The 24,599-nt window shown below is 45.7% G+C and overlaps 1 protein-coding gene across 1 annotated transcript in view; it reads right to left on the bottom strand.

Annotated features, from left to right (window-relative positions):
• Positions 1-24,599, bottom strand: part of Vps53 (VPS53 subunit of GARP complex) — a 149,487-nt gene that overhangs the window by 89,707 nt on the left and 35,181 nt on the right. Inside the window, exons 5-7 of the mRNA XM_059271221.1 lie at positions 14,729-14,815; positions 12,255-12,370; positions 10,404-10,523 (exon numbers count right to left, since the gene is read on the bottom strand). Coding sequence (XP_059127204.1) covers positions 10,404-10,523; positions 12,255-12,370; positions 14,729-14,815 — 323 coding nt within the window. The remainder of the gene's footprint in view (positions 1-10,403; positions 10,524-12,254; positions 12,371-14,728; positions 14,816-24,599) is intronic.

Consider the following 24,599-nt stretch of genomic DNA (forward strand, 5'->3'; position numbering starts at 1 on the left):
CACCAGCTGCCTCTGCTGGTGACACCTGGCTTGTCCCAGCCAGGCACAGAGCTAGAGAACTAGGCTCCTGGGCAGCTGCTGGACTTCCCTGAGCCTGACGTAAAGACTTGCTTTGCCAAAAGCACCATGAAACAGCATGCCTCCTTTCTTGGACTCCACCCTGCAACTTCTGGATTGATTTTATAAAGTTTCTAGAAATAGTGAACAACCTAAAACCACAATTTCTTTGGCTTCTGAGGAGAACCTGGCAAGTGGCTGAGATTTTATTTTTTTAACGAGAGCATAGGCATGACCCAGAACACTCAGTTTCTTCCTGTGGCATAGTTATAATCATGCCTGATTCCAAATACTTTCCAGGGTTTTTCCACTATCTTAAATGTTCTAAACCATTCCTACAGGTGAGTTTATATTCTTTTAAGTTTGTGTTCAAGATAAGGCTATGCTGGAATCTACCCCACCTCCACCTGGAGTTGCCCAAGAGACATCTGGAAACTTCCCGAGTGTAAAGTTTGATGTGAGAGAAAAGAATGTGCTTTCATAAAATCGTCCCTCAGAGCATCTTGCCAGTCCCCAGAGTGAGCCAGCAGGCTGTCTACTGTGGGGCCAGGTCACAAGGCAGAGGTCGGATGTTCACGCCCCTCCGTTCTGACCCTCTTCTTAGAAACAGAGACAGCACCAGTTCTGTCCTGAGCCACAGGACAAATCCTGTAGGTGAGGCCCAGCGCTGACCAGAGGTATGCATGGTCAGGGTCACTGGCAGCTCAATGAGGACGCTGGGCCCAGCTCTGCCTGTTCCCTCCACCCCACTCTACCACAGTTCCCAGTCTCCATGTTCTTGCTAATTCAAAACTGCGGGGGCTGGAATGACAACCAAAGTATATGATGGGTCTTGGCACTGGAGCACAAAAGAAAGGGAATTACCAGGCTCTCATTCGTAATGATTTCTAATGTTCAAAGTCACCCTTGGGACCAGCTAGACTTAGCCGTGCCACTAGTAAGCTGCATGTAGTAAGTTACTTCTTCTGTGTGGACCACAACTAAGAACCAGTGTGAAGGGGGCTAGAGATACGGTTCAGCAGTGAAGACGCTGCTGCTCTTCCAGAGGACCAGAGTTGGTTCCAGGACACATACCAGGTGACTCAACCATCTGTAACTACAATGCCAGAGGATTCAACAGCCTTTTCTGGCCTCTGAGGGCACTCACAGATACACATGAAGAGGGAGGGAGCACAGATACACATGAAGAGGGAGGGAGGGAGGGAAGGAGGGAGGGAGAGGGAGAGGGAGAGAGAGAGAGAGAGAGAGAGAGAGAGAGAGAGAGAGAGAGAGAGAGAGAGAAGGGGGTAAGGATAGAGGCCTGTGCTAGAGGCCTTCAGTGTGTTTCCAGTACTGATTATTCACAACACCCAGCTTACAGTTTGATCTGGCAATAGCACTCGCCTTTACAAGTGGTGGCAAGAGGGATTCATAATTAATATTAGGGCAGAAAAATAAGCCTCTGCCTAGAATTGTTTACAGCAGTGGTTGTCTCCCAGGGACGGAGATGAAAGAGCAGCCATTCCCCCGGAGACATTATTCACAAAGAGAGATCACATTCACAGGCATTTTCTGGGTGAGATGTGAGCCACAGCTTCTATAATGGTTACAGCTTATGAACAATTCCCCAAAAGGCTCCTGTGTTGAGGGCTTAGTCCTCAGGTAGTGCTGCTGGGAGGTGACTGGACCATGAGGACGGACTTCACCAATGGACTAATCGGCTGACAGATTCATCATTTGATGAGGTAATTGGGAAATGATGGAACGAGGAAATGGGGCATGGTTTGAAGAAGTAGATCACTGGCTGGGGTGGGCAGTGCCCTAGAGGGAGTATATGTGTATATATATAAATGTATAGTTTTAGGGTGTGTGTGTAAACTGGAGGATAACTTGCAGGAGTCAATTCTCTCCTTTATCATATGGATCCCAAGGACTGAACTGGAGTTGTCAGGCTTGGTAACAGGCATCTTGACCACTGGGCCATCTTACTGGCTTACCTAGGTGGATTTTGTCCTCAGATCCTTGTTGTATTTTTCCTGGCCTCATGTATGCCACTCTGCTCTACCATGTGCTTCCTACATGATGCTCCGCCTTACCTGTGTTGCCAGAAGCCTTTGTTTTTGAGACAGGGTCTCATTAAGTAGCCTTCGCTGCTCTGAAACTCACTCTGTAGCCCAGGCTGGCCTCGAACTCACAGAGATCCGCCTGCCTCTGCCTCCCGAGTGCTGGGACTAAAGGCATGTGCCACTAGTCCAGCCACCACTACCTCTTCCAGGTTGTTTTTCTTTGTTATTTCCTCACAGTAGCAGACACTGAGGCAATGATTGATTGTCCAAACAGGACCCTAGAGACAGTTGACAAGCTTATCATCTTATCATCAGCCCACCAACTAATGTGGGGCAGGAAGGGTTGGAAGTTCCTTCCTTCCGGCCGCTGAGTGTGGGCACACCTTGATCTCTGTGAGTTCGAGGATAACTAGGGCTATAGAGAGAGACCCTGTCTCAAACACAAACAAACAAAACAGTTCTTTCGGCATCCAAGTAAACTTAGCCTGTCGTGTGTCAGCTACCTGAAGTTGGTTACTACTAGGAAATAAAGCATCCTGTTGCCTAGAAAAAAATCAAGGAGTGGCTTCTGGCATCATTCATGCCAATGGGACGACAGGATTGTTCAAAGGTGCCCTTCTCTAATATAATGTCACTCATAAGAAGTGGTGGCAGAGGGACAACAAAGTAGGAAAACTAGAGTCTCACAGAAAAACACCAGTGTATATTCATCATCTCGTGACAGCCCAGAGAAGATAACCGCCACTGCTCTGAAGTAGTGTCCTGACCTCCCACAGAATGCCTTGACTGAACAGAGGGATTAGTCAAATACTATAAGGCAATAGGTGCTCCCAAGAATCTCAACCAGGAGTGTTGCGGAGACTTGGCGGGAGGCTCTGAGATCATGGAATGTAGCCCTCACAGCTTAATCTAAGAGGCCCAGACAGAACTTGTCAAATAGCTAGGCAGACCCCTCCATTCTTTTTTTGTTTTTTCACTACACCATGTGACTTCCCAACCTGCCAGGCCTCTCTCTCATGTAAGCAGTTAGACATAACTCTGGGGGGAAAATGTAAGGGTTCTCAGGTTTTGTTTTGTTTTGTTTTTTAAAGAAATGCAAGAATCTTCCATTCTTTCTCAGGAAATATTGACTGTCTAGAAGCATTTGCTCTTGTGGATATGCTTAAGCCAAGAGGATTTGAAATGAAAAGATATTAAAGAAAAAAATCTTTCCTTCAACGCTACATTAAACATTTAGGCATTTGCCAGAAGGGCAGTTGAAAGAAATAGCAAATCAAGGCCCATGAACTTCATATTTCAAACGTACAGGCAAAGACTTGAGAATGCAGCCTTGCGTGTGACCTGTGCGATTTCTAACAGCAAGGCATTACACCGAGCAACGCAAGGGTAACTCTCAGCTTTCTTTCCTCCCTCCCTCCCAACAAACAGCTATTTCTATTATTTCCAGATGGTTCTACCATCACTATATAAACATAAGGGAGGACAATTCACCAGAAATTATGCTAAAAATAGGCAGTCTGGACTTTGCTCAAACTTGAGCACCTCTTTGAAGACCGAGGGCAGTGGAGCGCTGCAAACAGGCAGCCCCTGCACCGCACCCCTTCCAGAGCTGCAGACGAGGACATGCTGCACCACGGGACTAGCACAAACCCAGGTTAGAGACGAAGAGCAAGTTCAGCCAGGAGCAACAGACGTTTGCAGGGCTGACAGATGTGATGGAGTATAGGACTCCTTGCCTCCTGCCCTCGCTTTAAGACATGCTTCTCAACCTGTGGGTCAAGACCCCTTGGGGAGTTGTCAAACACCCTTTCACTGGGGTCACTTAAGACCATTGGAAAACAGAGATTTACATTACAATTTATAACAGCAAAAATATAGTTATGAAGTAGCAATGAAGATGATTTTGTGGTTGGGGTCAGCACAACATGAGGAACTGTATTAAAGAGTCGTAGCATTAGGAAGGTTGAGAAGCACTGCTTTAAGAGAATGCCACTCTGGTAGTGCTCACTAAGTTTCTTCAAATTTATAAAACTATACCTCTGAGAAACTAAAGATTTAGTTTATTATTGTGTGTGGATGGATGTTTTTCTTGCTTGCTTGCTTGCTTGCATGTGTATCTGTGCACCAAATGTATGCTTGGTGTCCTCAGAGGTTGTGAGTCGCCATGTGGTTGCTGGGAATTGAACCTAGGTCCTCTGCAAGAGCAACAAATGTTCTTAACCACTGAGCCAACTTTCCAGCCTGGAAAAAAACATTTTTTTTATTTTAAAAGCAAATAGCACACCAAGAACACAGGCAAAAAAAAAAAAAAAAAAAAAAAAAAAAGGAAAAAAATAAAGCAATGGAATTGTCTCAAACTAAAGAGAGCTTATGTATAGGAAAGGGAACAATCCACAAAATGAAAAGGCAGCCTATGAATCAGAAGAAATATTGGCAACTGTATAGCTCACTAAGATTAGTATCCAAAACATATAAAGAGCTTGGATAGGACAAAATAAAGACAACAAATGGGGCCAGGGATATATTGGGTTGGTGGAGTGCCTGACTAGCCAGCCACTCCTGGTTCAGGCTCCAGCACCTCATGACCAGGCGTCGGAGCACACACCTGTAGTTGAAGTACTCAGAAGGGCCTGGCAGGAGGGTCAGAAAGTCAAGATCATATTCAGTTACATGGAGAGTTTAAGGCTATCCTGGGATATCCAAGACCCTGTCAAAGGAAGGAAGGAAGGAAGGACGGAAGGAAGGAAGGAAGGAAGGAAGGAAGGAAGGAAAGAAGGAAGGGAGGGAGGAAAGAAGGAAGGGAGGAAGGGAGGAAGGAGGAAAGAGGAAGGAAGGAAGGGAGGAAGGGAGGAAGGAAGGAAGGAAGGAAGGAAGGAAGGAAGGAAGGAAGGAAGGAAGGGAGAGAGAGAGGAAGGGAGGAAGGAAGGAAGGAAGGAAGCCCAGGCAAAGAGGCCAGTAAGACACTTTGGAAAAAGTATCTGCCACCAACCCGAGGATCTGAGTTGGACCCAAGGAACTCACACGGTGGAAGAAGAGAATTGACTCCCAAAAGTTGTCCTCTGGCCTCCATTCACATGCTGTGACTCGCAAACACCACCACCCCAAAATAAAGTAGATGTAATTTTTAAAAGCAGGCAAAGGATCTAAATAGGCATGTTTTTCAAGGCAGACATATAAAATCAACAGGGTATATGAAAAATGTTCAACATTACTTCATCTCCAGAGATGTGCAAGTCAAAACCCCAAAAAGGAAGCCAGGTACGGTGGCACACCCCTTTAATCCCAGCACTTGGGAGGCAGAGGCAGGCGGATCTCTGTGAGTTCGAGGCCAGCCTGGTCAACAAAGTGAGTTCCTGGCTGGACTATATAGAGACCTTGTCTCAAAAAAACTAAAACCAAACAAATAAATAAGTAAATAAATAAAAGTTAAAACCAATGAGGGGCTGGAGAGAGCTGAGTGGTTAAGAGCACTTGCTGCTCAACTGTGAGGACTGAATTCAGATTCCAGGTCCCAGCACCCATGCCTGCGGGATGGTTCACAAGCACCATTAATTCCAGTTTCAAGAAATCCAACAAGTGCACACAGACACACACACACACAAATGAATTTAAGGAAACCAAGCCTCACTGAGGTAAAGCCTCAGTGTAGCGAGTTCCTGACCCTCCTGTCTTTGCCTCCAAACCTGAGATTACTGATCACCAGGATGACTACTCTCAAAAGGAGAAATGGTGAGTGTTGGTGAGGGTGTGGGATGAGAATACTTGAATACCACTGGCAGAGATGTTAATTGGTAAGGCTATTATGAAAATGATATGAAGTTCTCAAAAACTCCCCATGATCTACACAGGTTGTCTACCCAAGGAGATGAGCTCCATACTCTTTACAGACAGCTGCCCTGCCCTGCTCACAGCAGAAGGTTTGCAACAGGCAAGCTACGGAAACAAACGTGTCTTTTGATGGACAGATATGGGTTAAAGAACCATAGTGCGTATATGCGGTGGGATTTCATCCAGCTTTTAAAAAGAAGATGCTGACATCTGCAACAATATGGATAAACCTGAAGGACTTAAGAGTAGATGAAATAAACCAGACACACAAAGATAAATATGGTGTGATCTCTCTTAGGTGCAGACTCTTAAAATCTAAAGTCAAATGCAGCTGCTCTCAGTGTCTGAAGGCCTGAACTGCCATGTTAATCTAACTACGGATCAGAAAATCGGGAGAGGGGGTGACAGGGTTGGGACTGTAGCTCAGTGGAAGAGCACATGCTTTGCATCTGCAGGGCCTAGGCTACAGAAGGCACACAGTACATGTCTGCTAGGTAGATGAGAGAAAAACAAAAGAATGGCAACAGATCACTGAGTCACCTCAGACTAGAGCAGCCTGTGCTACCTCCTGCTCCTCCAGACCCACTGAGGGCAGGCCTGCTTCCTCCACCCGTGGTCCTTCTTTCCTAGGCTCATGAAGTCTTGCTCGTGGGCATTCTTGGCTGTTCACATTCCCAGTCTGATATGGCAACCAGCCACCTCTAAGTGTAAAGGGTTAGGAAGGACAAGGGAAGGGTGGTGATTTCCCTAGCACTTTGCCAAACCTATTCCGACATTCCTTAACAATCCCTGGACATCTCCACTGTAAGATGGCATACCAGCACATGCAGCAACCTCCCTTCCTGCTTCATATTCTTAGAAATTATGAAAAGATCTAATAGGAGTCAAAAGCCAGGCAAGAAAGGGGGTGACAGACTAGATAGTCTGTGGGTTTCCTGGCAGAATAAGACTAAAGAAGAAAATCAAAGCCTAAGGATGCTTCTCAAAAATGAAAAGACACAGAGGCTGGAGAGATGCTCAGCAGGTAAGAACATTTTGTTGCTCTTGCAGATGACCTGGGTTCAGTTCCCGGCATCCACATGGTGGCTCACAACTGCCTGTGTGACTAATTCCAGGGGGATTCAAAGCCCTCTGCTGATCAACACAGATACCAGGCACACACATAGTGCACATACATAGATACAGGCAAATACTCACACACACAAAATGAAAAATGCATATCTAAAACAAAAGAAAATATAAAGACAAGAAGTGGTAGATACCAGGAGCAGGAGGGAGTTCTGAAGGCAAGCTCTAGAAGTATCTACTTGGCTCAAATCACAGTACTGTGGATGCCAGGAGCTGTGTCTCCATCCTTACCCTAAGTGCTCAGACACTGATTTGGCCCCTTGAGTCTGTGGGCCTCAGCAGGGGGCCAAGGATTAAACTATTTAAGAAGATCAGGCCTCTGGCATACCAACTGCCTGCTCCTGCAGGTTTGGCCCCTGGAACCTTAGAAGAGTTGTGTTCTGTTAAGCAGAACATCCCTCCTCTCCCTAATAGCAGATAGCAGTGATGATCAGAGTAACAAGAACATTAGAAGAAAAAAAAAAAAAAAAGGCCGAGAAGAGGTGGCACACGCCTGTAAACCCAGCACTCAGGAGGCAGAGGCAGGTGGATCTCTGTCAGTTCGAGGCCAGCCTGGTCTACAAAGAGAGTTCCAGGATAGTGAGGGCTGTTACACAGAAAAACCCTGTCTTGAAAAACCAATAAATGAATGAATGAATAAAATTCAAAAATCCCACCAAAAATATAAGCTTTCAGCTGAGAATCACCAAACATCTGAAGAGTGCTACTATCAAGAGAGTCAACAAACTAAGACCTTTCACCACAGGACAGACAGACACACAGCAACTCAGAGATATTTAGAGTTCTGAATCTCTAGTGATTACAGAGGATATTATTATGCCCCTGAGGAAAGAATCATCTAGATGGAAATTAAAAACTGTATTGTTAGATAAAAAAGTGTGACAGGTGGGCCAAAGAACAGAATGGGCACCAGTGAAGACCAAGTAGAAGAGGAAGACAGAGCCAATGATCCAGAAGGCAGCCCCAAAGGACCAGGCAGAGAATTAGAAAGAAGCCATGCACCGCAGACTACAAGTTACAATGGCCATGTAGTAGAGAGTTCCACAAAGACAGAGCAGAGGAAACACATCACAAGATCACTCCAGGGAAGAAATGAAAGAAAAGAGTTTATCAGAACTCAAGGATTCTGAGTTATGAGTGGTGGCGCATGCCTTTAACCCCAGCACTCAGGAGGCAGAGGCAGACAGATCTCTTGAGTTCAAGTCCAGCCTGGTCTACAGAGCGAGCTCCAGGCAGCCAGGACTGCATAGCAAGACCAAGTTTCAAAACCAAACCAAAACAACAACAAAAAAGATATTTCACAGAGAAAATATAGTCAATCACCAATTATTGAGGAAATTAAAATAAAGGGGGCAAGTAGTGACTTTCATCAATCAGAGTGAATAAAATGAAAACCAACAATGCCTAATTTGTTGAAGGTTGGAGAAACAGGTACTCAAGCACTTCCAGATGGCACTGTGAATCTATTAACTTTTTGGAGACTAAATGAGCTGTGGTTATTAAAATTTTAAATGCATATAACCTTAGGACCTAGAATTTACTCTACTTGCACATGTGTGAAAGGAGGTATTTTTTGAGAATCAGAAGGAGTCCAGGGACATGGAAATAGCAAACTAGTCTAGGATGTGCTCTCCCATGGCAGTCCAGACATGGCATGCGGCAGCTCCACAAACACAGTGTAGTCAGTGTGCAGTGATAGTCTGAAGGGAACGCCATAAGCTGCAGCAGTTCCTCCTTAAAGCATGGCAATAGGGTTCAAATGAAGTAAGGGAATTTATACACACCTGTTTGTTACTTTTGGTCTTTTTCTTTGTTAGTGTTTTGAAAGAGGTTCTCACTCTGAAGCCTAGGCTGGCCTCAAACTCAGGTCAGTCCTCTAGCTCAACCATCTGAGTACTGGACTATAGCTGTGAGCCACACACATCTAGTTTAGACTGTTTTGTTTTGTTTTTCAAGACAGGGTTTCTCTGTAGCTTTGGAGCCTGTCCTGGAACTCACTCCGTAGACCAGGCTGGCCTCAAACTCACAGAGATCCACATGCCTCTGCCTCTGCCTCCTGAGTGTTGGGATTAAAGGCGTGCGCCACCCGCTGCCACCCGCCGCCACCCGCCGCCACCCGCCGCCACTCGGCTAGTTTAGACTTTTTAAATAAAAGAAGTCGCACATTTATATTACTTGTATAATTAGATAAAGAAACATGAGAGGACAGAAATACGTGACAGCAGGCCTTCCTAAGAGGGCAGGATAGAAACAGTGCTGCTGGGGCTGCCTCCTCCCCCTGCCTCTGCTTCCTGATGTCCCTCCTCAGGAGGGGCCAAAGAGCACTGAACTCACTGTCCCTCCCTCTCCAGAAGTCTCCTCCTCCTAAGAATCTCTCTCTTTCCATTGGATCTGAATCTGGGATCAGAACTTAAGGGCAGAGGCCAGAGAGATGGCCATCGGATAAGAGCACTGCTCTTGCAGAGGACTCAGGTTCTATTCCAGTACCCTGGTTCACAAACATCTGTAATTCCAGTTCTGTGGGATCTGATGCCTCTTTCTGACATCCATGGACACCAGGCACATGTGTGACCCACAGACATGGTGCATATATGTATGTACAGGCAAAAAACTCATAGACATAAAATATAAACAAGAAAATAAAAGAAATTCTGGGGAAACCTCCAGGATGGTGAGAAGAACAAGTTTGGAAAGAAACTCATCACTGTGATATGTGACGTTCTGGTGACAACACAGTGTATTGTCTAAAAACTGCCACAGCATCCACCCATCCCACATATTGCTTTCACCAATGTGCCTTTGACATTCCTCTCATCAGAGAGAAAAGGGAAAACATGCTTTTTTCCTCTTGAATCTCAACAGTTTTGGGATGGCACGTGACTTCAGAGGCCAAGTCTCTTGGTGCACTCATCCTTAGACCCCAGCTGTCTCACTTTGAGAAAGCCTGAGTAGCCCATGAGAGCACCAGGGATCGCAGTCCATAGCCTGGCTGAGCTCCCAGCTGACGGTGAACACCATGTGCCAGCCACAGCAGCCAATGGCTGCTCGGGTCCGTCATCAGCTAACTCAACTGATGGTGCATGGAGCAGGGACGCACTATTATCTAAGCCCGGCCAAGTTTCATGAGCAAAATAACTGCCTTAGGCCAACAAGTTCTGTGGACAATGGAGAGCTGTGCATACTAACAGACATATGAGTGTACTTGCTGACTCGGGCAGCCTCCAAAGGCAAGGGAAAGGGTATCATAGAGTGAAATCACATAGCATTTGAGGCTGCTTCCTAGACTAAAGGGGAAATATATGGAACCATCTTTTCTTATGGAAAGTGTCTGTGAGGACATCTTACCTTTCAGAAAGCTGCCGGATCTGTGGGATCCCCATGTACTTGTGAAAGTGTTCCAGAACATTCATGACGCCCTGAAGGAGATTAGCAACTTCTCCGTACTGTCTGCGTCTGGTCATGGCTCTGCAAGGACAGAAGTTGAGACTAGAAACCAAACACTGAAGACACAAGATAGAGATGTGAGATGACCTCGATAGCTCTAAAACAAGTGCTGGATATGTACGGTGCTGAGCACTGGGGAAGGAAAAACCTAAGGATTTAGCTCACTCTCCAGGTGACATCATTCAGTAAGAGAGAGTCGAGGAAGTGGTTAACTAACAGCAAGGAAGGTGAATTAAGTTCTAAATAGCAATGTAAGTTACATGCCACAGGGCACAAAAGAATGTGTGTGCTGGATGGATCAGGTGGCAGGAGGGGACTCTGGGCAGACTATGGGTTTGGGTTGGCATTGCATTTTAAGAGACTGTTGTATAAAATGTCGCTGAGGATTGTGGTGCACAGGAGAACAAAACCATTTTTCTAGAATACAAAAGAGGATGACTGTTTGTGATTTCACGTTAACTGCAATCTGTAGTTTTAAGCCAATGATAAAGAACTGCATCAGAGATGTCGACTTGCCCTATTGCTAAGGGTAATATGAAGCTTAAGTAAAAGATGCTGATAAAATCAACAGTTACACATGGCAATGAAGTACAAACTATCAGGTCTGAATCTTCCACTGGGGTTGGCTTTCACATTAAACGTGTAATTCATGACTTCCCTTACGAGACATTTCGAGGAAAGGCTCAAGTTCAAGCCACGGTGCTCCACTGCCATGTCTACCTGCTAACACCCAGAAGGAAGGAGGAGGATGGTTCTTCCGGTCCCACTGGCTGCCCGCCCTGGGTGATCACTCCTGCAATGGACCAGGGACTCTGTTACCCATGGTAGACCCAGCAGAGGCTAGGAATGATGTAGTCCCTCCTCCTTCCTTCTGGGTATCCTCCATTCCTGCCACATCTGCATTTCTATGAAGATGGCTTGTCTGTCCACATGTGAAACTGCACTAGGACTAGGGGAGGGGAATCAGCCTGACCACCCCCACACCCACATCCACACCCCAGACAGGAGCTCGGGTGCTAGAGAAGGAGGCTTTGGACACCGTCCCCCCACACCCGACAGGAGCTCGGGTGCTAGAGAAGGAGGCTTTGGACACCGTCCCCCCACACCCCAGACAGGAGCTCGGGTGCTAGAGAAGGAGGCTTTGAATCACTATTCTGTGGTAAACAACCAGCAACTTCTTTTAATACTGTTTCTAAATGTGTTCAACAGAAAGCTACAATCTTGAAAACATGGGTTTTAGAAAAAAAGTGGGTTGAATGATACATCAAAGATTTGTTTACAAATGGTCTCTTTGGTGAGGTGCAACTCAGCCCAAGAGAAGGAGCAGCAGCTGCCAAGGCAGAGGCCCTGGGGAGTGACTGAGCTGAATCACTGTCTGACTGACTGGTCCAGATCTACCACACCAAACGACCCACTTCTCAGGGTCATTCTCATGGGCTTTCTGTGGCCTCCTCAGGTCATCTGTCCATCATTTTCTTATTAAGGCAGATGTCTGCTGTCTTCTGCAGTGCTGGGGATGGGACCCAGGGCTTTGGGCATGTCAAGTAGGCACTCTGCCACTGGGCTACATCCCCAGCTCCTTTCTTAAGTTGTGAACACCAAAAGTGACTGAACACTTGTGGTCAATGTTCCAAAAGTGGGGCAGGATGGTGAGGCTAGCCTGGCTGGGAATCGAATAACTCCATGAAGTCACTTTCCTTCTGTGGAACATTTCCCATGGGTTCCCTGAGAAAGTTCACTCTGCTTACTTACTCCAGGGAGTCGACCCCACCGGCCAGCATGTGCAGGTGGTTCAGTGTCGTGATTGAGGTGGTCAGGTGGCGCTTGGCATGGTCTAACTGCTTAATATCTCGGGTGATTTCCTTCACCTACACATTGAAAACAGGGAAAGGGGGAAGGGTAAGAAAGCTGTAAACCCACCTTCGAGTCACTCCACAAGAAAATCATACACATAAAATCATTTGAAATAACCTCAGGTTAGCCCCTAGAAAAAATAAGAATACTCTCACAATATAAAACTAAAATAATTTACAATAATTAGCTCCTTTCATGTTTTCTTTGCTTGTTTCTCTTTTTTAAAGATATATTTTGGGGCTGGGTGTGGTGATGCATGCACACCTTTGATCCCAGTACTTACAAGGCAGAGGCAGGCAGATCTCTGTGAGTTCAAGGCCAGCCTGGTCTACAGAGTGAGTTTCAGGACAGATAGGTAGAGAGACCCTGTCTTTAAGGGGAAAAGAACAAAAAAGAAGAGATTTATTTTTCTTGTTTTATGTGAATGTGTGTGTACTGGAGCCACAGAGGCAGGAAGAGGGTACTGGGTCCCTGGAGCTGGAGCTAAGACAGTTGTAAGGAGCCTGATGTGGGTGCTGGGAACCAAACCAGGGCCCCTACAAGAGCAGCAAGTTTTCTTACTGCTGAGCCATGTCTCCAGTCCTCAGCTTCTTTCTTTTTATTGAGACAAGGTCTCACTATGTAGCTCTGGCTGTCCTTGAACTTGCTATGTAGACCAGGCTGGCCCTGATTTGTGTCAATCTTCCTGCCTCTACTTCCCAAGTGCTGGGAATATAGGCATGTACCACTGTACCCAGCTGTCTTTTTGGTCTAATCTACCATGTAAGTAAGCCCTTCCTTTCTTAAAGTCATTCTTTTGGGCTGGATGTGGTGGCCCATGTCTATAATCCTACCTACCACTTGAGAGGCTGAGCCATGATAATCACAAGTTCACTGACAGCCTGGGCTACACATTGAGTTTAAGGCCAGTTTGGATTACCTAGCAAAACCCGTCTCAAGTGGTTTTTGTTTAGCTTTTGTTTTTTTAAATTTGGCATCTCTTCAGATACCTTGGGTCACAAAACCCTCAAAGAAAGAAGTTTACTTTATTTTTTGCTCTTGATGGAGCACAGCATTGAGGATAGGGTGGAGTCAAGTCCAGCACATCCCTCCACAGTAAGTGTGTCGTCTTCTGCCACTACAGGTGCTGGCTGGGCTCAGCTGGTTGCATTGAGGCAGTCTTTATTAATGAAGCTATAGTTTATTCCTGATCTCCAGCCAAAAAAAGACTGACTCACATTAAAAAAAAAAAAAAAAAAAAAAGTCCAGTGCTTTTGATAAGCTTAACGTGTAACCTCCTAAGAGAAGAAGGGCAGCCTGGGGAGCAAAAGCTGCCAATTGTCCTGGCAGACCGGAGAGAATGGAGCATGATGTGGGAACCGCAAGTGTCTTCCAGTCAGGGGAAGTGGATTTACCAGAGAAGCTGCGGGCATTGTGCTTGGCACCTTGAGAGATTTTGCCAAGTACTAATTCCCCTATCATTGTGTCCCACTTGGCTGGAAGAGGGTCCAGAACAGCAGCTTAAAATCATAGCGTTATTGCTGAGCATAAAAGCTGAGTGTAACTGCTGAGTGTTTGGGAGGCAGAGGCAAGTGGATCTCTGTGAATTCGAGGCCAGCCTGGGCTACACAGAAAAACCTCATCTCAAAATAAAGAAAATTAAGTACAACAAACTCTAGCAAATGTCATCTTTGCTAGTGTCACTTGATGATCACACTGCTTGGTGCTGAGTATTGTGCTCCAGAGAAAACAGGTGTTCTGCTCTGAGATCCTGTGAGGGAGACGTTTTTATTATTTCATAGTTGAGGAAGCTGTCAGTTAGATGCATCACATGACTTAGACTCTCAGCCCAGAAACCCAGTGCAGCCTGGTGGCTCCTGAGGAGCAGCTGTGGTTAAGGCTGGGTTCCTGGTCAGCAGGGTGCCTTCTGAGCACATCCCCTACAAATTCAGAGAGTAGGAAAACTGTGTGCATGTATCCTGGGTATGGTACCCCCACCCTAGACCCTCGACCAGTGTTAGTGAGCTACTTACCAGATTACATCTCAGCTATCTTAACTGGGAAACACAAGCCAGAAATATGCTAGAGAAAGGCATCCAAAATGACTAGGAAACTATGTGTGTGTGTGTGTGTGTGTGTGTGTGTGTGTGTGTGTGTGTGTGTATGGGGGGATTGTTTCCTATTTGAAGAAGCGGCTGCAAATGTAGGGCAGCAAGGCCGGTGAGTCACCCCTGTCTCGCAGCTCCTCTGAGGCAGTCGGGATGTACTCACAGAGAGGAGTGCATGACCACTACTGGCAGGCAGGGGGAGGAAGAGCCTGTAACTACTGTGACTGGCAGAGACACTAACTTCCCGCTCTGGGTGCAAACATGTAAGGAAGACACCTGACTCACCATTTGCTCTGATTTTTCTGCTTTGTCTTTGATATCCTTGATTTTGCCAAAGAGCTGCTGAATGGCTTTCTGGGCCTCTTCGAGAGCCTAGAATAAGAGAAGTAGGTTAAAAATGAGAAGCAAGGAGAGTAAGCGCCAGTCACTCTGCTCTAATCAATTCTAGTCTCCCAAAAGTTCTGAACAGAAACTCTCGATTCATTGTTCTCGACCGACAGTTTCACTGCACCAGAACAGGAGAGGGAGATAAAGCCTCATATATGAGCACAAGCAAAGTCTAAGAACTTAGTAATCTACAGCATAAAATTTAAAGTCAGTTTTTGGTTTTCTGAGACAGAGCCTTACTATGTAGTCATCATGGTTGAACTAGAACTCTCTGTAGACCAGGCTGGCCTCAAACTTGCAGCAATCCTTCTGCCTCTGCCTTTCTCAGTGCTAGGATTATAAGCCCATGCTACCATGCCTGCCATAAAGTTTCCATTGAAAACTAAACCAGTCCCTCTATTTGGGTGATTCCTATACATGTTACTAATGACAAAGGACACACAGCTGTCTCTCAGGATGTGCACAAGCCTTCACATCTGTCAAAACAGGGGCGGCTCCAAGTCAGAAGTCGCTAACTCTGGACACTGGCTGGGTATCAGTTTCCTCATCTACAAAACGACTCTAAAAGACTGTGTCAACAATCACCGCCACCACCAAAAGCAGGACTGGCATGGGGACTCCAAAGTTGTGGCAAATCTTAGACATTTATGGTATCCTACTTAGAAACCAATAAAATGAAGTCAGAAGGGCACATCTGAAAATATAGTGAGCCAAATGTTTCTCAGGAAATAAACCGCCACAAAGATGGATGGGACGGGGCTGGAGAGATGGCTCAGTGGTTAAGAGCACCGACTGCTCTTCCAGAGGTCCTGAGTTTAATTCCCAGCAACCACATGGTGGCTCACAACCATCCATAATGAGATCTGGTGCCCTCTTCTGGCCTGCAGGGACACATGCAGGCAGAATACTGTATACATAATAAAATAAAAAAAAAAGATAGATGGGACACACGAAAAACGTTATCGCTCACACATCGCCGCGATGGAAGAGCACTACAGCTACACATGTGGAGGGCTCACGGACTCTGTGGTTTGTGATAACCCACAGCTGTTCAGTCACGCCAGTCAGAATTTCATTCACTCTTTCAGTCACTCAAGCACATTCTGATTAGGTGCCTGTATGAGGGGAGAGGGAAGGCGAGACAAGGGAGGAGAGAACCGAGCCCTCAGATAGTCCAGCTGTCTGAAGAAAAGGCAGTGGCAAACTTTCAAGACAGAAACCATCATCGGCAGATAAACAGGACTATGACGTCACTCAAACCACACCAGTGTGTGAAGGTGGAAAAGAGCACTCACTCCTTACACTGGATTAAGACAGAGGGCTGCCACCAACTACAGGGAAGATGCTAAAAACCATGACGCAGGCGGATTACAGGGGACCAGGAGCGGGCAGCAGACAGTGCTGACATGGTGAGGAGCTGACACAAAGCTGGGCTGGCCAACGATGGCCCAGCTTTCTCTGCCACTTGTGTAGGTAAATAATGTGGTTTGGGAGCCCAGCCTGACTTGCTCATTTTCATACACAGTGCCAGCGAGGGATAGCTACAACATCACATGGGCACAAAAACGCTGATTGAGCTAGACACGGTGGCACATGCCTATAATCTCAGTACTTGGGAGTCTGAGGCAGGAGAATTGCCATGAGTTGGAAGTGAGCCTGAGCTATTTAGGGAGAACTTTAAAAAAAAAGAAAGAAAGAAAAGAAAAGAAAGAAGGGAAGGAAGGAAGGAAGGAAGAAGTTCGTTGGACTCCAGCAGACTACCTTCGAGAAGTTTTTCGTGTGACTGATGAAGTGTGGAAAGCAGCAGCAAATGAATGGAGGAATTCTCACAGTGAAAGATGCTTGCACACTCTACTATATAAATAGTTCAGAAGGGGGAACTGGTTGTGGAGTCCTGGGATAATTGTAGAGAGCATTGTTTCTATAATTTTGGTTTGTTTTTGCAGTGCTAAGAATCAAACCCAGGACCTTTATAAAGTTCTGGATTTGCTATGGAACCAGCTGTCTGCCAGGTTCCATAGTAAATCAGTTGTACATACCCCAGGACATGAATACTCCAGGCAACTGTCCATTGGGTTAGCTAGGATAGTCCCGCCATGTGACTGCATCATGTAACAATGATAAAGTTATTCTTGTTGTTATTATTATTGTAGGCTGGCTTGCATTGTTTTATTGGGGCATGATCATGGAGCCCAGGCTTCCCTAGAACTCACTATGTATCCTAAGAGGACCTTGAACTTCTAATCCTGCTGCCTCTAGTGCCAGGACTCCAGACATGTGGTAACAGGCAGTTGTAGGGATCAAACCCAGGGTGTCCCTCATGCATGTCAGGCAATGCTCTACTAGCTAAGCCACATTCTCAGCACCTTCTTTGGATTTGTAAGACACAGACTCATTATGCACTTGAGGTTGGCCTTAAACGATGATTCTGCCTCTGCCCTCAAGGGTGAGGGTTATAGTGTGGTTCAGTATAGTTATGGATAGCTCCTCTCACTCTCAGAAGTAGCCCTGGTGGGTCTGGTGAGATGTCTCAGCAGTTGAGTCCTGGATGTTCTTGCAGAGGACCCAGTTCATTTCCCAGCACTAGCCTGGCAACTCACAACTGTCTATAACTCCAGTTCTAGGTGGTAGGCAAAACACTCATACACACATACACACACACACACACACACACACACACACACACACACACACAAATAAAACTGGTCTTGGTGATAAGTTATATGGTCACTTTACCAAGAGCATCTAGCCAAAGCTATAGCACAGCTAAAATCCAACAAATCTTTGCCAAATAATTAAAAACGTCAGCACTGAGTGGCAGCGCTCAGACTATTCTGCATCAGGGTGCTGTGGTCTACCATCCCCTTAACTTCAGGTACAACCTCAAGCAGTGGTTCAAAATCACTCACAGCATCACACTTTAGATTGGTAGCATTTGCCTGGGTAGCCGAGTTTAATGCCAAGGTGATGCTACAGGGGAGGGGTCAGTACACTCTAAACTCACTGGAGGCTTCTAAACATGCTTTTGAGTCATGATGCCAGAATACCACAGAGACCTTGCAGGCAACAGACTGCCAAAAAAGACTTCCTTTTTGGGCATGGCTCATGTGGCATTCTGTGATGTTTAAGGCATGCATGTTACAGTGACATGCTGATGGGATTATAGCCAAACACCTTAAAAGGACAGGTTATACACTAAGGAGCTCCTGTCCTGTCCTCTCCAGACTGCTTCCACCGAGGGACACAAGACTCACACAATCTTATATTTCACAGACTTCAAGAAAGATAAACGGTCTGCCAGATATTTTTTCAGCCTTCGCTTGTTATAATAATGCATTGAAGCTCATGAAAGTTAATATAATTCATTTTCCAGAGTCAAAATGTTTCCTCTCGAGAAGTAAGTCTACAGAGTAAGTCCCTTCTCAACTCGTCCTAGTATTTGCTATCTGCCCTCCAATAGTCAACTGCACCACAGAAGAACAGTTCACACCTGGGAAAAGTGCAAGGCCTATGGAAGAAGATTCTTCTTAAAACAAAAAACAAAACACTAACATGCACATCTGACACAGGTAATCAGAAAATGCTCTGGAAGATTCTAGCTCCATTCCTGGACACCATTTAAATATGGCACTTTCCCATGTCAAACTGGATCCAGATTAAAAACAGAATCAATCACCCCAAATGTCTGCTTTCCATCACCCTGCCTTTCTGCTCTGCCTGCTGTCTCTGAGTGGAGCAGCATGGTGGCAGTCTGAGCCTCGGGTATCACTGCATAACAATTTCTACTGTGACCCTCTTTTAGCAACTCCACATCTGTACTCAGAGACACAAAGTGACCCACTGAGCTTGCTTCCAAGACTTAGCAAAAGCCATTACAGTATCCTCGTGCTTCTGTGCACCACACATGATAGCCATGACTTTCAAGTAAGTGTCCTGCCTCCTGAGGTACATTCTGAGCAGGATCCTGGCCAGACCAGGTCACTGGCCCAGAAGAGAAGCAGCAGGGACCTTGCACAGAGGTCTCTACTTTCTTTCTTCCCTTCCTGTTTCTTTTTGGCAGACCAGAAGGGTAATGCTCTTGGTCACTAAGCACCTCCTTTGGCTCAAAGATGGATCTAACTGGGCAGTTAGCTTTACCAGAGAATTATATCACTCTCTGGTGAACCCAAAGGCAGTCTTCAGAAACTGAAATCCCATTTCCTACCATTTGTTGCTGCTGTTCATTTTTAAAAGATCTTGTAAAATCTAAGTGGTGGTGACGCATGCCTTTAATCCCAGCACTCAGGAGGCAGAGGCAGGTGGATCTCTGTGAGTTCGAGGCCAGCCTGGTCTACAGAGTGAGTTCCAGGACAGGCTCCAAAGCTACACAGAGAAACCCTGTCTCAAAAAACCAAAAACCGAAAAAAACAAAAAACCTTAAAGTAGTAACATTTAAGGTTACTAGGAAGAAAATCAGATTTCCCACCATTTTTCCACCATTGCTATTTTACACTGACATCTATCTGCTGGTTCCCCTTTCTTTTCTATTACATGGGAAAGAAACATGCTGTACTGGATAAAAGCAAGCGATCTGGAGCCAGAGACTGAGGTTGGAGGCTTGGCTTTAACCATGTGATCTCTGTCAAGCCACTTGACCTCCAGGAGTCCCAGCTTTACCATTTCTAGAACAGAAATAATAGTACCCCTTCCAGAGATTTTTGTTAGGAAGACTCCTGGGATTGGGTGATGAAATCTTTGGAATTGTTGACCCAATGCACCCCAAAACCTGCAGGTTCCCTCTCACAGTGTTCTTACAGAGTCCTGTGTTAAAGGAGCAGACAGTCACACGCTGCAATTATGATTTTTCCAGAACTGGAATTGGGAAGGAGAGCTGGAAGATGAGGCTAAGCTAGACAGCAGCAAGGTTCTCCAACAAAGGAAGGAGACTAGCCTCCTGGGGGAGACAGACGCAGGCACTACTCCAGGTCTGAGCCTTGGCTGTTTGACAAGGCCTGTGGAGACACTTCCCATGGGCAAACTGTTCAACTCCCTTCCCAGCAATTCTCCCCCCACGTTTTGTTTGTTTGTTTAAGCCAGTTTAAATCAGGACTTTGTCTTTTAACCTGTAGTCCGGACTCCATATATGAGTGCCATGCTCATGGAAGGGGTTCACTGAATGGCAATCAGTACACTGTTTCCTGACTGTCCCGATGGAATACGAAGGTCATCGGTGATCTTTCTGCAAAGAGCTTTGTAAATGAGCTGGCAAAGTCTAGTACCTGAAGGCGTGTGGGAAGGACGATGAGAATGACATCTCCCAAGCATGCTCAAAGTCAAGGTAGCTCCAGAAAAAGGTTGGCTTACTTATTTAATTATCTTTAATAAAAACTGAGTGCCTGCTGGGCATGGTGATCATCTTTGTACTCAAGAGGCTGAGGTAGGAGGAACTCAAGCTTGACACTAGCCTGGGCTACACAGCAAAACCCTACCTCAAAAGCCAAATGACAGTAGCAAAACAAACAAGGAAAACCATCCTACCATAAAGCAGACAGGAAAAAAGGAAGGGAACAAGCAGGGGTGTCCACTAAACGGACTGTGCTAGATCTGCGAGGAAAAGCTACTCAGCAAAGGAATAAGTCTTTCAAAACAGCTTCCAGGGGAAACCTGCAAGAAATGTAAACATGTGATGGTGGTGACCCACGCCTTTAGTCCCAGCACTTGGGAGGCTGAGGCAGGTGGATCTCTTGAGTTCTAAACCAGCCTGCTCTTACACAGTGAGTTCCCAAAAAGCCAAGGCTACACAGAGGAACCTTGTATTGAAAAACAAAACAAAACAAAGGAGAAAGAAAGAAAAATAAGAAACATGTAAGTTGAGGGGGCTGGGGGCGGGGCACTAAGAAGATGATTCAAGCAGTAAAGTGTTTGCTGCACACTGTGCATGAATTTGGATCCCCGAACCCACGGAAAAAGCTGGGTTAGTGATGCACCTGTAATCCCAGCACTGGGGAGGCAGAGAGAGAGGAGGGTCTCCAGGGCTTGCTGGCCAGCCAGTCTAGTGAATCTGTTAAGCTCCAGGTTTAATGAGAGACCCTGCCTCAAAAAAATGAATCAGGGGACTACAAGATGGCTCAGCAGGTAAGAGCACTTGTTGAGCCTGTTAACCCGAGTTTGATTCCCAGAACCCATCAGGTGGAAGGAGAGAACTGACTCTTACAACTTCAGCTTCTGCTCTCCATGCACTACCCTCTAAAAATGAACTCATTTTTTTTAAAAAGTGTAGAGCAACTGAGGAAGACCTCCAATGTCAACCTCGGGTCTACACATGCACATGTACCCACATGTGCACTCCCCCACCCCACAGAAATGTAATTAGGAAAGAAAAATGATACACAGGGAGATGAATAAAAGAATCACTCCTCAGCATTAGTAAGATAACTGTCTAGAAAGCAAAAACTGGCAAGGGATACATCTGAGTCCTAAACAAAGGCCCTGATGTCATCTACTGGTAGAAGAAACATCCAAGTAAGTAGCTTCTATTTATAGAAAGTCCTTTCTAAAACTGTGGGCCATCCTGTACCATTCAGAGCTGTTGCTATGGAAACAAGGCATCCTCAGCTGGAGCAGAGGTGCTCCAAGAAGCCTCAGCAATAGTAACAATGTAGCTCCTTCTCCAAGAAGCTATTCAACAGCTGCAGAGGCGCCAGAACTCTCTCTGCTGCCCCCGGCTGTTAGCGGTGTGTTTTCCCTGCATCCTACAATACACTGAGTTAGTAGCACTGCTCGGGGCCACAGGGGCACCCATCAGATGAGAATCACTGGAGTTCACACTTAGCCTCTGTTAGCCCATTCTGAAATCCAGAGTATAAAGGGGCTTTATTTACAGCACAGTTTTCTTTCCAAGTCTGTGAGTCAAAAGAATGTGCCGAGCAAAGGGAGTAATTCTCACTTTATTTGCTAAAATGCTCTGTTCCACATAAGTTACTTTTATTTACGATTTCTGCAAACCACATCCACTGAAAAATGTGAACCAATGAGCTTGTTTTTTATGATTTTTGGGACACAAGCCAGAAGTTAAAATCCTAAGACAAGGCCAGGGCACACTCAGCAGTACCCAACAAGACTAAACGTTTACATTTCAAGTTCTGTTTCTATATTGCCCAAAGCTCACAACACACTAGTCTTGAATCTGCAGTCTGCACAGCTTCCCTGGATGGAATGTAACCCTTGTTGAGGAGAGCATTCAAAGCAGCAAGTCCAAATGGCAAAAGAAAAGGAAATGTTTAAGAAAAAAACCTCAGCTGCTTTTGCTGGATAAAAGGTACAGAAATTCAATACTTCAGGAACAGGCACACTGAGGGAACAGCTTGTCCAAGTGTAACAAAGGACGGCTTCCCACAAACAGCCAGACTTCCAGTGCCAAGTCAGAGGTTCCTTACTTCATCCTAATTCCCCATAGCTTACTAGTCCTTCTAATTTTAGACACTGAGTAACTCTCATCTATGCTACGGGTATTTGTTCAGGAGAAAGCATCATATTGCGGCAACATCTGGACGTCCTGTCAAGGGATTTGATGTGCATGTCCCCGAGACTTCAGCTGAGCATGCCCTCTTCCTGCTTCACCTACTCCCTTTAGGAACTCAGGGATTCCCACTATTTTAGTACCACTACTGGGGTGTACAGTGGACACAGGGCTCTTTTCACCCTAGGGCTCTCTTTCAGTCATCTCTCCACTGTGCTGGCAGCTACCAGGCTGGTGAATGCCATCACAGTTACGGCTACTGTTGGGACATGTGTGCACCAGTTAGCTTCTCGGGCTCTGTAGCAAGGAAAAGTGGCTTCCAAATCTGCTTGGAAGTATTTGTTATTATTTCAAAAGATTTCAAAAGACATTTAGGAACCATGGCTATAGCTCAGAGGTAGAACACTTGCCTGGCACATTTGAAATTATATGTACCATACTCATCGTTATAAAAATAAAGAATGAGGGGCTGGAGAGATGGCTCAGCAGTTAAGAGCACACATTGCTCTTTCAGAGGACTCATGTTCAGTTCCCAGCACCCACATGGTGACTCATGAACATGGAGCTAGTCTGGCAGCCAGAAAGCCCTAGCCTCTACCTACCATAGCAAGCACTTGGGTTACAACCATGCACATGATCACACGTGGCTTTTTATATCAGTGCTGGAGATTTGAACTCACAGAGCAAGTATCCTCACCCACTGAACTATCTCCCCTTTACTCTCTTCTCCTGCTTTACTAAAAAGCAAAACAAAACAAAAAAATGGGATCATTAAATCTTGTCATAGGCACATTTATAGAAGAAACGTCTGCTTTTAACTGGAGGCTGTAAAGTGAATGTCACTCAACCACACTGCCCAATAGTCACAGTCTAGGTATCAGAATCAGAACCAAAGAGGAACCCAGAATCTTTCTAGACGCCACAACACAACAGGGAAACAGAAATCAGAATCTTGCCAGGTGGAGGCAAGAGGTTCAGGAACTCATGGTTATCCTCAGCTACACAGGAAGTTTGAGGCCGGCCTGGGCTACATGAGACCTTGTCTCAAAAAATAAATAAAAATGTAAAAGAAATGAGAATCTTGGCATGTGATCCAACACTACTGGGAGGATAACAAGTTTCTCGTTACTTAAAAGGTTTAATGAAGACAACTCAAAACACCAAACAAAAACAGACTAGAAAGGCATTGTCTCCGTTTTGCAAAATTCACCCCCCCAGGAAAGACCAGGGAGTCCAAATCAGAGCAAAGGAGATGTTACAGCTTTATTGCAGACCCCTGAAAAGCAGGCGTTATTAATGGAAAGGCTGACAGAACACCTGCAGTCGAAGCCAGATTGCTCTAAATATTTCTGTGGCTAAAAGAGGGAAGAGAAAAGGAGGCCAAGTTCTTACATGAAGACAGGGTTTCAAGTTCCCACCCACTGTTTTCACACAGCTCAATGACTTTCTTGTGTCAAGGATTTGAGGCCCAGGAAAGCTCTGTCTGTTGGCAGAGTTACTGCTGTTTTTTCTAAGGCAAAGCCTCAACCTGAAAGCGAAATTTCCCTTGCAAAGCCTCTAGCTATCAGCAATCAAACAAGAGTGACAGTTACAGTAGTGATGAGTGGCATTTTCCTCTTTAGATGTAGACTCCAGTTTCAACCTGTAACTGACTGCTTTTAATGGGGAAATGGAGAGGTGGCAGGAGTTACGCTGGGCCTTTCTTGCAGACTCCTCTAGAATGCCAATTTATGTGGAGATGGCTCGGAGGAATAATACAACATCCCTGTTCCCACTGGCACACTGGTTTTCTAAAGCTATTTTCAATAATCACATCACAGATAAGTGGGACTTGTGTTTCAATGCTCATGAAGGAAACAGCCTGATGGCTGGACTGTTAACTAAACCAAAGAGAAATAAATGCAGGGCAGTTTTAGCTGGTGTGGGGAGAGCATCTGTTATTAGGCACCTCTGTTATAGGCACTGACACAAAAGCTTAATTGTCTCAATTAGGGTTTCAATTGGTGTGAGGAGACACCGTGACCACGGCAACTCTTATAAAAGAAAACATTTAACTGGGCTGACTTACAGTTCAGAGGTCTAGTCTATCATCATGGCGGGAAGCATGGCAGCATGAAAGCAGACGGAGCTGGAGCAGTAGCTGAGAGTTCTACATCCAGCTAGGCAGACAGCAGGAAGAATCAGACACTGGGCCTGGCTTGAGCATCTGAAACTGACACACTTCTCCAACAATGCCACATATACTCCAACAAGGCCACACTACCTAATAGT

The sequence above is a fragment of the Peromyscus eremicus genome, chromosome 8a (genome assembly GCF_949786415.1).
Source record: "Peromyscus eremicus chromosome 8a, PerEre_H2_v1, whole genome shotgun sequence".
NCBI classification, from domain to species: Eukaryota; Metazoa; Chordata; class Mammalia; order Rodentia; family Cricetidae; genus Peromyscus; species Peromyscus eremicus.